Source organism: Anser brachyrhynchus (genome assembly GCF_964034855.1).
Source record: "Anser brachyrhynchus genome assembly, chromosome: 6".
Classification (NCBI taxonomy): Eukaryota; Metazoa; Chordata; class Aves; order Anseriformes; family Anatidae; genus Anser; species Anser brachyrhynchus.
Window position 1 is genome coordinate 34,515,439 of NC_137700.1, and position 15,814 is coordinate 34,531,252.

Below are 15,814 nucleotides of genomic sequence, written 5' to 3' on the forward strand. Positions count from 1 at the left end.
GTTTTTCAGACAAGCTTTGTAACTTAATCTGTTAACAATCCTCATTATCCGTGTTTTTATTCCCGTTCGGGTATACAGACTTGGAAGTTCACATTGAAACTGAAACAGTAATGGTGGCTTCCTAATTCGGCTGGGTAGCTGGCGAGCTGCGTGCGGGTTGCAGTGCAACCAGAAGGTAACTTGTGCTCGTGCAAAATCAGCCTGAAGGCTTGAGCTGTGCTCTCCGGTGTCGGCCCGCGTTATTTCATGTTTCTCAGGACTTCACGTGGGTGCAGGTCAGGTGAATCTGTCAAGACTGCTTCAGGATTAATTTTCTCCTGCGGCGCACGATATCTACGAAGGCATCCATCCCATTTTCGCCAGTCACGCCTACTGCCTAATTCTAGGTAGGGGGAACTTGAAATTAGTTTCTTTTTGAGCTTACCTTCAGGGAAAAGATTGGAGAGGGGTCCCGTGTCCTATAACTGTTCTTTGTCGTGGTGATGTGACACAGAATGGCACACGTTGAGCGTCTCCATCTAAGGTCCTGCAACTTGATCGCGCTGTTTTGTAACCGCGTGACATAATCCAGCATGCGCCTCTGTTTACCTTAAAATTATGTCTCTGCCCTGGTTTTATTTGGAAACGCAGGCAAATTGTATTTTGCTTTACTGGTAATAACTTGGTGTTTTATAATCCGAATTGGATATTCAGTGCATTTGGTGGTTATTAGGCAGGGACATATCAGGGCTCGTCTTAAACTGCTGTTCTGAATTTATTTGCAGTATGCTGGGATAGTTGTAATGGCTGGCACCATAAGATACTTGAAGAGGCTAAGGAAAGCAATGATCCTTCTGTCTCAGCACAAGATGAAGTCATGGTGGTTTCATTACTAGGAAAGAAAATACCAACGTCTTCCCGAGGATTTAGATTTTCTTGACTGCTTCCCCTTTTTTTTTTTTTTAATACAAAACAAAAGCCCAATTGTTGTCTTTTTGCTTTGTGAGCTGCGGTAAACAAGCGTAGAGTTACAGAATGGTAATTCTGAGTGGTATGGTTCAGAACACTGCGTGTTGGTTAACTGAATCTTTCACCGCTTCTATTTTTCATTATACCATTTAAACTTACAAAGCTCCCCAGATTCCTTCTCTCTCCACCCCCCAGAATACTTTAGCTTTTACAGATGTTAGGTGAAGACCTACGTCATTTAAAAAATGACTTCTTATGTGGGCAGCTGGAGAAATTTCACTGTGAACACTGAGCGTTGAATAGGGATTGAAATTTAGCAAACCGGGAGATCGGAAATGTCTTTGGTAGCAGCTCCATTGGCTGAACTCGCGCAACGCAGATACGTGTGTGCTGTTTTATTGTACTGCAAAACAACTGGTTGTTTAAACATTTCTAATGTAATTTTGATATTAAAACATAACGGAATCCCTTGACGTTCCTGTCTGAGTCCTGTCCAAATACAGTAATATCTAAAATGAACGATCCTGTATGTATGTATTTCCCCCCCAAGTGAAAATGTCATTGTGGTTGATACGAAAGGTCCAATCATAAGATTTATAGAGCAGTTAAAACTTTTTATCTGAGTAGGTGGTTGTGATGTTTGATGGGAAAATAATTCAAATTTTCCAGAAGTAAAAGCATTCCAAAGCCCTTATGTTGTAGGGCTGAGAATGATAAGCTGGTGGGGAAGGGAAAACCTGAATTTGCACACTCTGGGTGATGACTGATAAAAACATATGCTCGCATATAAAATAAAGAAGAAGACTGAGAAGGACTGAAAAGGACAATTCTAATTGTAACCAACACCATTGTAATGTTGGTTAATGTTCATTGTCTATTTCCACTGTGGTGGTGTGGAAGGAGTAGAAATGCAGGGTACGGCCTACAGCACTGGCAAGTGAAACAAGTATGGGAAACCTCCGAAAAATCCTCAAATACTTGCTCTGCACAGAAAGGTTTTATTTATTTATTTTAAACTACTTTTTATTTTTATTTATGTATTTTTTCCTTCCCTACAGGTAGGTCTGCTCTTACAAGCAAAGTTTTTTGTTTATAACTTGGAGGTGATATTACTCAATGCAATATTTACACAACATCTCAGAGTCTGACAAATTTTATCACCTGTTGTTAGATTGACTGCTGTGCATGGACACTCCCACCAATAATTCCAGGTGTGTGCTTCACTGCAGGCTGACGGAGCAGCTGTCTGGAAATAAGAGAGAAAAGACCAAGTGGTGGTTGTGGTCTAAGTATAAAGATGTTTCATGACGACTGCTTTCTGTGAAAGTTTGCACAAGCGACCTCTTTAATTATAGGAGGCCTGACTACTGAAATGCAATCTCTTTGTACGTTTTAATGGCTAGCTGTGTGCTTTCAGTTCTAATGATTTGTCATGGGTAATACATGCTCAGTCGAAACAGAGCACTTCTGAGCTCCCCGTGTTGATATAGGACTATACATTTATTTTACACGTTGAATAAGGCATCTAAAAACAGTGGGGTTAAAAACCAAAGTTAATATATATATATATTTTTTTTTTCTAAGGGGTTGTGCCCCAGAGATTTTGAGCTCCTCTGGAAGGAGGATGGAATTTCCAACATCTGTGCTGGAGTCGTCATCAGTTTGTGCCAGTTCTGGGGGCAGACAGAAGTAAGCAGGCTGGTGCTGAATGCTTTGAGTCTTTTATTTCCTATAGCAGCAAGGAGGAAACTTGTTGGAAAGAATAAGTCTCTTTTTTTTCTAATTATTTTTAAGCAGGTGCTTTTTGATTTTTCTTTGTCTGTTTAGTGTAAAGTGTGGGGTTTTCATTTTTTTTACCAACTCAAGGTCTCTCAGGAGAGATAAAATATGACATGTACTACCATTATATACATTAGTCATGGCAAATAGTTTGGCGTATATGGCAAAGGCAAAACGGATACTTAAGAGGACAATAGAGAAACACTGTTTTTACTGTTTCTCTTCTTGCTGCTACTGGTCCAGGCTTTCTGTGTTTACTTGCCTTCTAAAGCACATCTCCAAAATCTGAGTTGCCCAGCACAGCCCTGAAAACTCATCTAGTTTGTGTTGTAACAACTGTAACTTCTCTGGATGGCAGTGAAAACAGAACCGAGTTCTGTAGCTGTGTGAGCTGAGAGGTGTTAACAAAACAAGGGCAAGGAGCGGAATCCAGCAGCCAGCACAATATGGGTGGTGTGGGACTCGCTAGAGAATGTGGGAACTAAACCCGTGTTATTGAACTTCCCTTGGCGTTTCCCATTCATTGTCTCTGTATGTCAGGAAACAGACAGTGAGGGAACCTCGTTTTTCCTCTGATTTTTCTGCCTACTTGCTGTGTAATTATTGAGTCTTTTCCTATACTTCACCTGACAGTAAAATTGGGACTTGAAATGTGTTTGGGGAGGGCACCTGGAGGTGCTGCATGTTTAAGTTCAGTTGCTCACAAAAAGTAGAAAGTAGCGTCAGGGATGGTAACTGTCTTCAACATCAGGTAACAAAAATGTCTCATTTATCTTAAGATTTATTTTTCTTAACATTTCTGATTCTCATGTAAAATACCCTTTTTTTGAGGGGAGAGGGAGGAAGAGTAGGGGGATGAACCAGTAACAGCCCCACCACGTCCCTTATATAAGGTGTGACCTAAAGATCAAAGATGAATTAATTCTGTAGGTATTACAGTTTAAACAAAAATGACTAAAAATGTTTTGCTTTGGTTTTGTCCTGAAATCTTTTGATTTTTTTTAAATCATTTTTTTAAACCAACAGCCTGTTGGGCGAGGAACGCAATAAAATGCATGTAAAGATTGAAGAGGGAGCACAGAGGTACAAAGTAGAGAGGGATCAGAAAAAAAAAAAGAATTAAAAGAAGTGCCTTGCATGCAAACATTTCTGTATAGTCTGGCTTTTATTATCAATTATCAATAAATTTTTAGTTGCCCAGAAATGTCAAAATTATTTCACATATTTTAGTGGAGACTGAGATAACAGCAGCAGTACCAAGTTAAGTAAGAAGTGAAATAATCCCTGGCTGATGAGAAGCAGAGTAGTAAGCAGTTTGAGGAACACAACACATGGCAGTGGAGTCCTCCTTACTGTAACTAAGTTGCCTGGATCTCGCTCTTTTATTGGAAACTTAATACTACTGCTCCCATCAATGGGAAGACTGGGAAATGGGTTCTTTGGTTTTTCCTCTTTATTCACTCAAATCTGCAGGCAGGGAGCTGAGCTAATGCTGCTCTGTGGTGACTCCACTAAAAGCCCCTTTGGAGGAAAGGAGAATGAAGATGGGTAAAAGCCTCAGTGCCTTCTAGTTCTGGTCCTTTCTGGGGACTGCCAAAATGGGAACAAAATCTTTAAAGGTATATTTATATTTCATAGAGGGCTGCAGAAATTTCTTTAAGAAATGGGTTATTTGTGTGAAATACTAATTTTAGTCACTTTAAAATTCCATTCTTCAAATAGAAAGTGCTCTTTCTGAAGATTATGTTGTCTTGATTTTTTTTTTAAATCTAACTCTTCTGACCTGATTTGCAGCTAGACACGTTACCTGACTGACTTTATTCCCCTGCATACACGCACACATACACCCAGCACCATTCTTTGTAACCTAGTACAGTTGGTTTAAGGATGTAATCGCTCTGTTAGCCTCTGCCCCTCTGTATCCCGCTCCTTTCTCTTTGTCACACTAATGATCCGTCACTGCGAAGCTGTCACTTTGCACGCTGGGTGAAACCAGAAAACCTGCACCTTTGGGTTTTGGAGAAGTTTAATATCTGTCCTGTTCTGGCAACACGAGCCTAGCCTACTTTACAAGTGCATTTTGCCTCTTTGGAACAAATGCAAAATAAAAGCATTGTGTATTCTGTTGCAAGGGGACAGAAGCTTGTGTTGTTAAAGGATCAGTGTTTCGTTATCAGTGCACAGAGGCAATTATTATTGTGGCAGGCTTGCTGCTTTAATTCTTTTTAACACAAACTTGTGAAATGTGACTTTAATTGATACTATCCCGATACCACAAACTGTATATTTTATCCTGTGCATCTGAGGAGCTCCAAGGAAGCCAGATTTGTTCATTTTCTGCAAGTCCACACTGGGAGATGAACTGGGTATGAGTGGGGCTGGGGTGGAGTTGTGCCGTGTCACCAAATGGTGCTGCTTGGTTTTGTCACCTGCCATCTCAGTTTAAGGATGTGCAGGTGTCTCACCAGCTCCTGCAGAAGACTCCAAAGATGCCGTGATCCCTGCCTAACTCTGGGTGATGTGAAACTACTGCTGTAAGAGTTGTAAAGTGCAGTCCATCTCCTGTGTGGGGTTAACTCTAAAAGTAGACAGTGTTACATGGAATGTTGATGACGGTGACTACTTTAAGAAGAGTGGGGATTCTGCTTCACTGTCTTGGATATACTTCCTACTAGGAAAAGACAAGGTTTGGAAAAGGAAATGTTTAACTCCTGTACCCTCCAGTAATTTCCTTGAGTCTTCTGCCAGCCAGGATGGATGGAGAAAATGTGTTGTGGGCAGGCTACAAGTAAGCTCCCTGGCTGACTTCTGATCACCTGGTCCCTTGCCTGGCTTAGTGGCTCTTGAGGTGCCAAAAGCGTGTGGTGTTCTCTAGTCGTAGCTTTCCTCAGCTTGCCACAAATCTCCTGGTTTTCTGTATAGCAGGCTGCAAAGTATTGGGATTTGGACAATGTAAAGTGTTTTGAAGTTGGTTCAATCAAAAAGTAAAGTTTTATGTCTTGTGGCTTTTTTTCTTGGAGGGGGGAGATGTGTGTGGTGATGGCACCTGCGAGCTAGGGCCACTTCTCACACAGAAATTTGGAGACGTGCAGGAGTTGCTCTTGTATTTTTACATACATTTGAATATTTGTTTTAAGAAATAGGCTTTAAGTACTTCTCCAACAAGTGCCTTGACAGCCCAGGTTACATCTGAGGTTTCCTTTATTGAGATAATAAATACTCTTCTGTGGGCTTTTGCATTGGAAAGCAGCAGTAAATTGACCACAGTCTGTTTCTGCAGTAAAAAATTTCTGTCTTTGCTGATTAACGTGCCCTTCCCTTAGGGGAACATGTGTTAAGTACATTTATTAGGTTGGTGACACACAAAGCTCATTACACTGACCAGTGTTTTTGTTCTCTTCTTGGCCTCTTTTTTAATGTGTAAAATAAAATCCACAAATTACTTCTTGAGAACAAAATGCCATATAATGTCTCACAGGATCCCGAATGCTTGTCACCCTGCTTTCTGTTCTGCCTGGAACTAGAGTGGGGGCAGAAAACTTCTGGTACAGAGGAGTTTCCTCCAGTCCCCACAGAGGATGTTTGTATTTTTGTATTATGTCCATTTGCATTGTTTGCAGTTCTGGATCTCCTCTACTGCCTCACATAAAAATTCTGTCAGAGATTATGTGCAACTCAGTGTGAGGATGGGATCTGAAGAAAATGTGGCACTTGTCTCCTAAAACCTCAGACAGAACTATTAGCAAACTAGGGTGAGGTATTTTTCTGCCCCAGGCTCCTCTTATCTTCCAAGCTCTTCCATTAACACATCTTAATGTTCACACCCCTGCTATCCATGTGCTCTGTGCCATCCATTTGTGCCCTGCTCATGGCACATTCTTGTAAGGTCACCTACAGCTTTCTACCGTCCTGCCAACCAACAACCAAACGTTGGGCTCTTCTCTTTATTTGCCACTTCATTCAAGGTCACTATTCTATTCTGCAGCAACACCTCCTCCCCGTACAGGCAGGGCTTACCCTTTTGCTGACATCTTTCCATTGACTCCTTGAAATGGCCCAAGAGGTTTGCCTCAGGCTGTCCTGATGGGGATTATGCTTGGGAGAGTCGCTGATGTATCTGGAGGTGAACGTATTTGTAAGTAATGCAGGAAAGCAGTGGCTGACTGGGATGGTGTTTGTAGATACCTCTGTCAGCACTATGGGCAAAGAGGTTCATGGATGAAGTGGTGCAAACAAAAAGTTCAGCAGTACTTGAATCCAAGTCAGCTCTCGTGTCTTCTGTACTGTGTTGGATGTTATTTCAATCTTTTGTTTTCCAGCTCCTGGAGAAGTAAAAAGTGCTGACAAACTACTTCATACTTGACAATAAAATTTAAGTGAATCACTTTTATTTTTTTTTTTACATTGCAAAGTATTAAAGGATTGAATTTTCTTTACCAAATAAAAAAGGTAAAATAGAAATTTTCAGGGACTAGAAGTTTTTTATTTCATTTTGTTTAAATGGTGCAAAGAAAAAGCAACACCCATCTTATATATTACATAAATTTCTTAAGCAGTCAATCCAGTTTGTTTGGCAGTGGTAAATAAGACTTAAACTCCTCTTTGGATATAGTGCGTATACTATGAGACTGGGCTTGCAAAGCATTCGTACGCATGAGGATTATTTTTGTGTGTAGGCTTTAGAGGATCAGATCTCATCATCTAAGTCTCCAAGGCTTCATGAATGCTTACTGCTTTGCCAGGTCTTTGGGAGTCTTGCACAGAAGAGTCACGAACAACGAGCACTGATAGGAAACACCTGATACATCGGAAGCCAATAAATAAATAAAATAGATAGCTTGTGTTCTAGCATTGAAGCTTTAAAAGAGAGCATGGCGCTGTGTAGGGAGGAGTATCGACCCGTACTCCTGTATGCTTTCTAACAGCATGTTAATGAGCTGAGGTGTTTAAAAAGCAATACTTTGGAGTGTAAAACTTCACAGTTGTGGGCTTATGTGGCAGCTCAGCCTCTTTCGAACTGCAAGTCAGGGCCATTTGGAGCCTTTCCTGTGCAGCATACTGCCTCTTACTGTGCATTTCTCAGTTCTTGGCACTGCTCTGTTTGTCCTCCCCTGCTCTGTATGATAGAAGGCCCTTTTATACTAAGACAGAAACATGCAGAAGAGAAATTCCTCCCACTTTTCTTGTTGATCTGTTCAGTATAACAGACTTTTCTTTTGTATGTCCCTCTTCAAAACATTAAAACCGCCTGTTTTGCTTTGGTTGCTTCTCCACTTCCAAGCTGTATTGTGAGAAAGTTGGTAGCAGTGTTCCAAAGCCGAAGACTTGATTGGCAAGTTTTAGCTGCGAGTAAATTTTCACAGCTGATCCATAAATCCCCGACAGACCATTAGGAGCTTCAGAGCAGCTCTGGCAGGCTCCCCTACAATAATTGTAGTTTTAAGTTTGTTATATTTAGTTTTCTCACCTCTTAACTGGATGCCAGGGAGCCCTCACCAGAAGCACACCACTCTATCAGCTCCGTGTCTACGTTTTACTCCCCGTTGGCAGTTTGCGCAAACAGCACGGTGCGGGAGGAGGGCTTGCTGCTGCTCTCCCAGTGGACAAGGCAGAGAGCTCCCAAGGGTGTGACTTGTGATAAATGGGCCCCTGTTCTGACACCAGACATTTCAGGAATTTGAGGAGACCTGGAGTACATCGCTTCTCACCCCCTGCTGCCTGCCCCTGCTTGTAAGAAACAGCAGAACGACCAAGGGAGGCAGGAAAAAAGCTGCTTCAAGCTTAAATATGACAGAGTAGCTTGTAACTCTGAGACAGACACAGCTCTGAATTTAAAATCTCTGAGGTAATTTTATTTATTTAGCTGTAGCAAAGCTGGCAGTTCTCGGGGTAAGCACCTCGCTAAGAAAAGAACTCTTTTCTCCAGCATGGGCGGCAGCAGTGAGAGCAGCAGGCGTTTCTTTTGGGTAGGGGGTTTCGGTGGTGATGATGCTATTGCAGCAGCTGGAAGCCTGGCTTGGAGACCACGACCACTTTAGGCCTATAAACATACCTTAAAACCAGTGCTATAATGGTTATATTGTCTATGTTAAGCCCTAAAGAATGCCCCTTGCACACATGGGCCCCACGTGGCAGCCTAATAAAGCCAGAGGAGAGGTTCTGATCATTCTTTGGATTTGGATCCTGCTGCAGGGGCTCTGGAAACAAACTCCAATTTGGCTGATTGTTTGGGCAATGAATAAAAATTGCGTGTTTCTTTTGGAAATCTGAACTGCTTTGGCAAGGACGCACTTTCCATCTGGTGGAGCCTGGTGTGTTACCTTGCTGAAGGGAGAAGGGGGCTGTGTGGTAGGAAGGGGGGTGATCGTAGGCAGACTTTCAAACAACTATTTTTTCTCTTTATAGAAGAGGCTAGGATAAATTAGTTACTGGATGGTCATGCACCTCTTTATCCTTTGCTACGTAAACCAGTCTTTCTTCCCTAGAACCCATCTTTACACAGGAAAGTGAAAGAGAAACACTATCTGAATTACATATGAAAAGGGAAGGAAGAAGAAGTAGCTGAATTTTCAAATAATTATTTTTAAAGCAAGACAGACATTTCATTCGCATTTAAAGATCCTTCAAACAAAAGTCATCAGAAGCTTTGTTGATTAGGGTCTTGTTAGGATAAGGGTAGAGTAAGTAACTATAAATAGCCGTACAGTGAGTGATGACCTCGCTCTACAAACTTTGTGTTGAACTTATGTCGGAGACAGTAAAAATGTCAGCTGACAGCCTTCCTGTAAGGAGGTATTTTTGACTAAGGATCTTCAATAAAAGAAGCAGAATTGGTCATCTCCAATCCTTACTTTCAAGTGCTTTAATGTCATTTGATGCAAGATGTCAAGTGCAATGACACTCCTGTGGCAGGGATAGGGTGCGCTTGGTGCCAGTTCTGGTATCCGACAATTGAACTAGAAATGCTCAGAGTGATAAATGAGCTAATTGCATCTGTACAAATGAAATGCAGAGCATGTTCCAGCTGGAAGAAAAGACAGCACCCTTCATCTGTATCTCATAATGGAAAAAGTTTTCAGAACCATATGGAACTTCTGATGTGACTTGGGAATGGTGCTGGGTTGTGGAAAATAACACAGTGCTTTTAAGGTTCAAACCAAAAGATACTGGGAATGTGGTTACAAAGAAATATCTCCTTAGGCTCACCTGCACAAGTGTGCTCTTTTTTGTAAGAAGTGAATGAGTGGGAAGTGGTCATTAGAGGCCAGCGTGGCCCTCCTGTGCTTTCAGGCAAACGGCTTACCGAGATCAGGGGCTGCAGCTCAGGATGGCAGCGTGTCCTCGCTCAGTGGCTGCTGACCAGCAGGATGCTGATGCGAGCTTTCACCAACTCTCAGTGCATCCACACGGCAAAGAAACTTGCAAGTGCTTATTCATGGGAGTCGCTGGAGTGAATCAGGAACCAGTATTTATACATGCAGCAAGTTTACAGACAGAGCCTAACACGAGTCTGTAATTAAAGATTGAGTGTCGTTGCACGGGGGACAAAGAAATCTAGGATCCTCCTGCTCATTGTTGCTCTGAATACGTGTGAGGGAGGCAAGAGGACAGTTTAGAAGAGTTGTTTTCATGGCAGTGTTAACTTAGGACCCTACTTAGGCTTCAGCGGTAAGGCTGCTACCCTCATTAAAGCACAATTAATCTTGCTTACGGTGGTGCTTCTAACACAGCTGAGGGTATTGGGGACCTCCACTTGGATAGCTGTCACTTTGGCAAGAATAAATTGGCAAAATAATTTGAATGCTTGTCATCCAATACTGTTGCCATTTCCACCGTTCCCTGCAGGACAGAAAAGTTCCCCGTGCAGTGCTATTGACCAGGAGGGGTTTCAGCCTGCCCCACTGCAAGAACCTGCCAGGCTGAAACAATGCTGAGCGGCCTGAGGGTTGCTGTTGGGAAGCCGGTGTTTGAGATAGGTTAATCAGAGAGAGGTCAGGAAAGCGCAAAGTGTGAGGGAGGCATATCCAGAAGAAGAATCGATCTTTCTTTATGTGGGGAAAAAATCCTATGTGCTTTTTCCCTGCTTCTTTGGGAGAATCTAGGCGTTATGGTGGCATTACGTCAAGCAACTCCCCCCTCTTTCTGCAGTGCACTTTTGGACTAGTTGGTATCAACGTTTGCTTTTCCAGATATTAATTAAAATGAGAATGAAGTTAAAATTATCTCAAGGTGCAAACTCAGTCATTTGCTTTTTCTTCCTCATGAGAGAAAAGTGGTGTGCTTACAATTTTAGTAATTGCGAGAGGTGTCTGACGGGAAAACTAAATGTCTGTTCCTGTGTGGGCTTCACTTAACTGTGAAGTGGCCGGGGCAATTGGAGGGTTCTCCAACTTGTGTATACGTCTTCGTTGCTCCGAATCCCTTGTACGCTCAAAACAGAACTTTTTTCCTGATGGAAAGGGTGCCTAGACTTATCTAGAGCTATAGCAGGTTATTAATAGAACAGACTGCATTTCCTTCACATAAAAATACGAAGGGCACTTTGCAGAGAAAAAATCCTGCTGTGCCTTTCTGTCTTTGGGACCAGCTCATCACCCAGCTAAAATTAAAAGGTGAAGTCAGGCAGTTCTTACTCTCTATTTTTAAACCGCTTCAGCATATGAATGTGAGTGTGAAATCTTTCTTTAGGCCTCTCTTAACTTAATTACCTACTTATTCAAAATATTCTCTTCTCAAATTGCTGAGCTATAATTATATTCATCATTTCTATGGACACACTGGAAAAGTGTATATTTTTCTTTTGTTAATGTTTAATTAATTTTATGCTTAATTTGTAGTTCTATAGTTATTTACGGTGATGGAAGTTTCATGGTAAGTGTTTAAAACCCATTTGTATCTGTTTCAAAAAAAAAAAAAAAAGACAACTAAATGATATTCTCCTGTATCTGTTCCATGATTTTCTTCTGGAAAATATCATGAAGAAGCCCAGTTAAAAAAAAAAAAAAAAGTATATAAAAAAAGTATATTAAAAATAATAATTTTCATTTGACCATAATAATACAAAATGATGTAACTGCTGAAAATGTTTTGTTGTTTTTTTTCTCCGTCTTTTGTTCTATGGAAGCTTTTTTTTTTTTTTTTTAATTATCTATTTTGTTTCTATGCCTTTTCTTTCGTGTTTGACTAGAAGGGCTGGTGTGACCCCAGTGCATGAAATGCAGGGGAACTGCTTATAAATCATGGATTTGCCAGTCTTCTGCTGATTTGGATATACTGAATTCATCTTCCTGTGTTTCAGCGGATCTACGAAAAATGCGTATCAAATATCTTTGTTGAAATCAGAGTGCTCTTTGCTCGCAGAAATAATGTTCTCCAGACACTTACTTTTAGCCTGCAGAGGGTGTGCTTTCCTCCTTCAAATCATCTCCCTGCGCAGTGCCACCGTCCCGTTAACACTGTGCTGAGAGGTACAAAGGGAAAAGGGCGTCTGTCTGTCTGTTCCCTGTGGCATCTGCTCCTGGATTTCCCTGGCTATCAGGTGTTTGAAGCACAGGCTGTGCCTGCGTTTCTCTTGCACCAAAGGTAGTGGTACTTCTTCAGAACTGGCCCCTTTCACGATGAAAAAGGCACATGTTTCTTTGAATTTTCTTTTGGAGCTGGCGATTGCCTGTCGTTTTCTATTTTGCACAATGCTTACGGTCCATACATCTCCATCGTTTCCCGATTTCTTTGCTTTTGTCAGTTGGAGCAGCTGTGGTGTCAGACATCCTCGAGTCTTCCCTGTGGTTTCCTATGTGCTGGTCACGTAGTGCTCAAGCTCCTTCATATCATGTCACCTGTGTTTTGACATGTACTGATCTGAAGCTGGGCGAGTCGATAAGCTTTTAAAGACATTTCCTTTAATGTCCAAATACTCCCGGCGTGTGCATATGGGAGTCTGTATTTAGTCCCGCCTCTGACAGATGAGTAAACTGTTTGCTGCGGACTGTCTTTAGGGTGGCTGGTGCTTAGGGACGGCAGTAAGTGTGGTTCCATCTCCCCAGGCAATTTCCACGTGCTGCTGACCTGATTGGTGTACTTCCACGTATCTCACTCCTCACTTACCAGAAATACCCGAGATTTCTTATGCTTGGGTGTTGGATGACAGCACATTTGTGTTGCTGGTGAGAACCACGTTGCTATTCGTGGCGTTCAGTGGCAGTATAGTTGGGCAGCCAGACAGTGATGTTAAGTAACCCAGACTTGGAGCTGTGGTCTCTTGGACTCTTTGCATGCCAGTCTCTGGGCTTGGAACATCCCACCCGTGAATTTGTTCCAAGCTTCCACCCCCTCTGTGCCCTCTCCAGAAAACTCTTGGAAAAACATCTCTTGTGTAAATCCTCCTGGCTTGGTTGGCCACTACCCCTCTGTTTGTGCCATCCTGCCTTGTTGCCTGGTTTTGATTTCAGATTGAAAACTTGTCAGCAGAGATTTGTGAGTGTTTTACCTCTGGTAAAGAAACATATAGGCCTCTAACATACAAGCGAGTGGCCTAATTCTTTCATGAGTGAAATGTTGCATTTTTGGAGTTAAATATGGACGTGAAGTTCACCTAAACAGTGTGGTTTTCATAGGGCTAGTTACATTCATAGATTTTCTTTTTTCCTACTGCAGACTGTAGTCCAACATCAGAAACATTACCCTGGCAGTACCCCCAAAACTTTTTCTGCTGTCATCTTTGTCTATATTTGCTGCTATTTAGCTTTCAATATTCCATTTTTAAAAAATATTTTTATTTCTTGTAAATGAGCATGGGTATAGTACTATTTCACTGAAGCCCCATTGCTTCAGTGTGCTTGCGTATGTGCCTGAATCTTGACCAGATCAGTGGGTTTTATCTGTGTTCAAATACTTCTGCACTTGAAATGGAGCCTGAAGAATTTGTCCTCTGGAAGCTTAGATTATGTTTTCACCATTAGAAATGAGGCACCTGACAGCATTAAGTGATCAGAAGGATTTCCAGCCATGGGCAAGCAGCCATTATGTATATATTAATCCAGAGAAGGAAATTTGGACAGCTTTTGATTTAGTAGTGCTCATCTGTTAAAGGTAAGCTGAAGATCAGCACAGCAATTACATTTAGAATTGATCAGAGTACTGAAAGGGAGAGGAGAAGTTTATGGTATAGTGCAAATCTAGTAGAAAAGCTTGTTGTACTTTTAAACGTCCTGAAAGCTGCATTTCTCAACAGGGCCAAGTGAGCCATTATATGATTGCTATGCTGGTTTAAAAATATCCTACCAGCTTTGTCTCATTTTAAAGCAAATTCTAAATTCTCTAACATCCTGTTTGATAGATTGGATTACATTACTACAGAACTTAAAGAAGTGTTTCTCTCTCTTTTTTTTTTTTTTAGCAGTTTGAGCATTTATACATTTGTTTGAATGCTGTAGAGCTCAGATAAACAGATTTTTTATTTATTTGTTGGGCTAAACATTTTATTTTAAATCTAGACTATAAAAATCTCATGTTCTTCAAAATGTTGATTTAGATAGTTTTAATGGTAGATTTTATTCAGAGAATAATCTTTTTCTTCTTTTTCTTTTTTTTTTTTTTAATTTCAAATATGATACATGAAATGTGTGTATTTGAGTGGATAATAAAACTAAAGAGCTAGGTAAGAAAGCGGTGTTCACTGAAGCATACAAAACTCCTACAGAGATTTCTGTCACCTGATGTGAGAACAACTGAGGAAAACCAGAGGGAAGTAATTTGTTGTGTGGCATATTGTGCAGGTGGAATAGAAAGCATCCCAGCAGTATTGATAGATATATGTAATATATAAACTTTTATTTTTATGTGCACGTATGTCTTTTGGTGCGTGTGTTTGTGTGCTTATATACAGTTTTATTTATTTAACTCACTCCTATTTTAGAGAACATTCACAACTTTAGCTATTATTATTGCTAAGATTTTCCAACAAATTATTTCTCCATTTTGGCCTCCCACACAGCTGTTGTGTCCTCCAGTCATGCAAGAGCTGTGTTAGAACAATGTTGTGTACAACAAATGACATTGTCCGAAAGGTCCGTTGGTTTCTTACCACATTTTTGGGGCAGTCTAGGTCAAAGCATGAATGTTGATATGATGGAAACTGACTTCATAGTTTTAAGACATTTTAAAAACAGGAAAACCAGAACTGTTCCAAATTCCCCCTGATCCTTTGGCTTTTCTGTTGGCTGAGATTTCAGATTGTTGCATGGCCTATTGCATGATGTCACTTTTACGGCAATTTCTGTCAGGTACTCCTTCTATGATTTTTTATCACATTCATAGTTTGTGATTAGGTTAGCATGACCTGATTGTTTGAACATTTGGGATTGTGGCAGAGTTTAGCTGCTGAGAGTGTTATGTGAGCATGGCTTTATATCTATATTTATAGATATATATTTATATATTTAGAGATATATAGTTATAGTGTGTGTATGTGTGCATATATATATATATATATATATATACACACACACACACATACATACCTAAATATTTTCTTGAGGTGTGGGTAATACCCCTGTGGCGTATCGCCTTAGGGATACTGGAGGCTTGAAAGTAAAATGGGAATGCTGTATGGGAAAGCCAGCCCAGAGGTCTCATTTGCTGAGCTCTATGCAGATTGCTTCGTCAGGGGCTTGTCTTTGTCTTCCTGGAAAAAAAATGCTGCGAGGAGCACGGTGGGATCTGTCAGCCCTGGGCTGTCTGTGAAGGGATCCACTGTGATATGAAACTGCTGCGGGTTGTTGACCCATGCTGGCTTTCAGCCATGGAGCAAGTTCCACAGAAATGGATCTAAGTGCTGTTGTATAAACTTTGCTTCACATGACAGAAGTGGTGCTAGTCCCTTGCTGGCAAAGGGCACGTCCGGCTTCTCTTGCGGCGGGAGCGAGCTCCGCAGCATGCTCATCATGCGCCAGAAATAACAGGCGATGCTGGGCATTCCTCCTGGGGAGAGCGGGCAATATTACAGGTGATTATGACTATACAAAACACAGGGTTTGGCTGTTGAGTTGCTCCCTGGTACATTCTCTAGGTAGCATTTGCCTTCAGCAGC

General features: G+C 41.3%; 1 protein-coding gene across 9 annotated transcripts in view; it reads left to right on the top strand.

Moving 5' to 3' along the window:
* Positions 1 to 15,814, top strand: part of RBM20 (RNA binding motif protein 20) — a gene marked incomplete at its 5' end in the record, with an annotated part of 125,285 nt that overhangs the window by 26,327 nt on the left and 83,144 nt on the right. The window contains one exon of one of the 9 annotated variants that reach the window (XM_080597392.1): positions 247 to 386. The exons of 7 other annotated variants lie outside the window; for them this stretch is intronic. In XM_080597392.1, coding sequence (XP_080453518.1) covers positions 247 to 386 — 140 coding nt within the window. Of the gene's footprint in view, positions 1 to 246; positions 387 to 2,538; positions 2,638 to 15,814 lie in introns of those variants that run through there. One more of the 9 variants, XM_080597395.1, reaches the window with a different exon arrangement.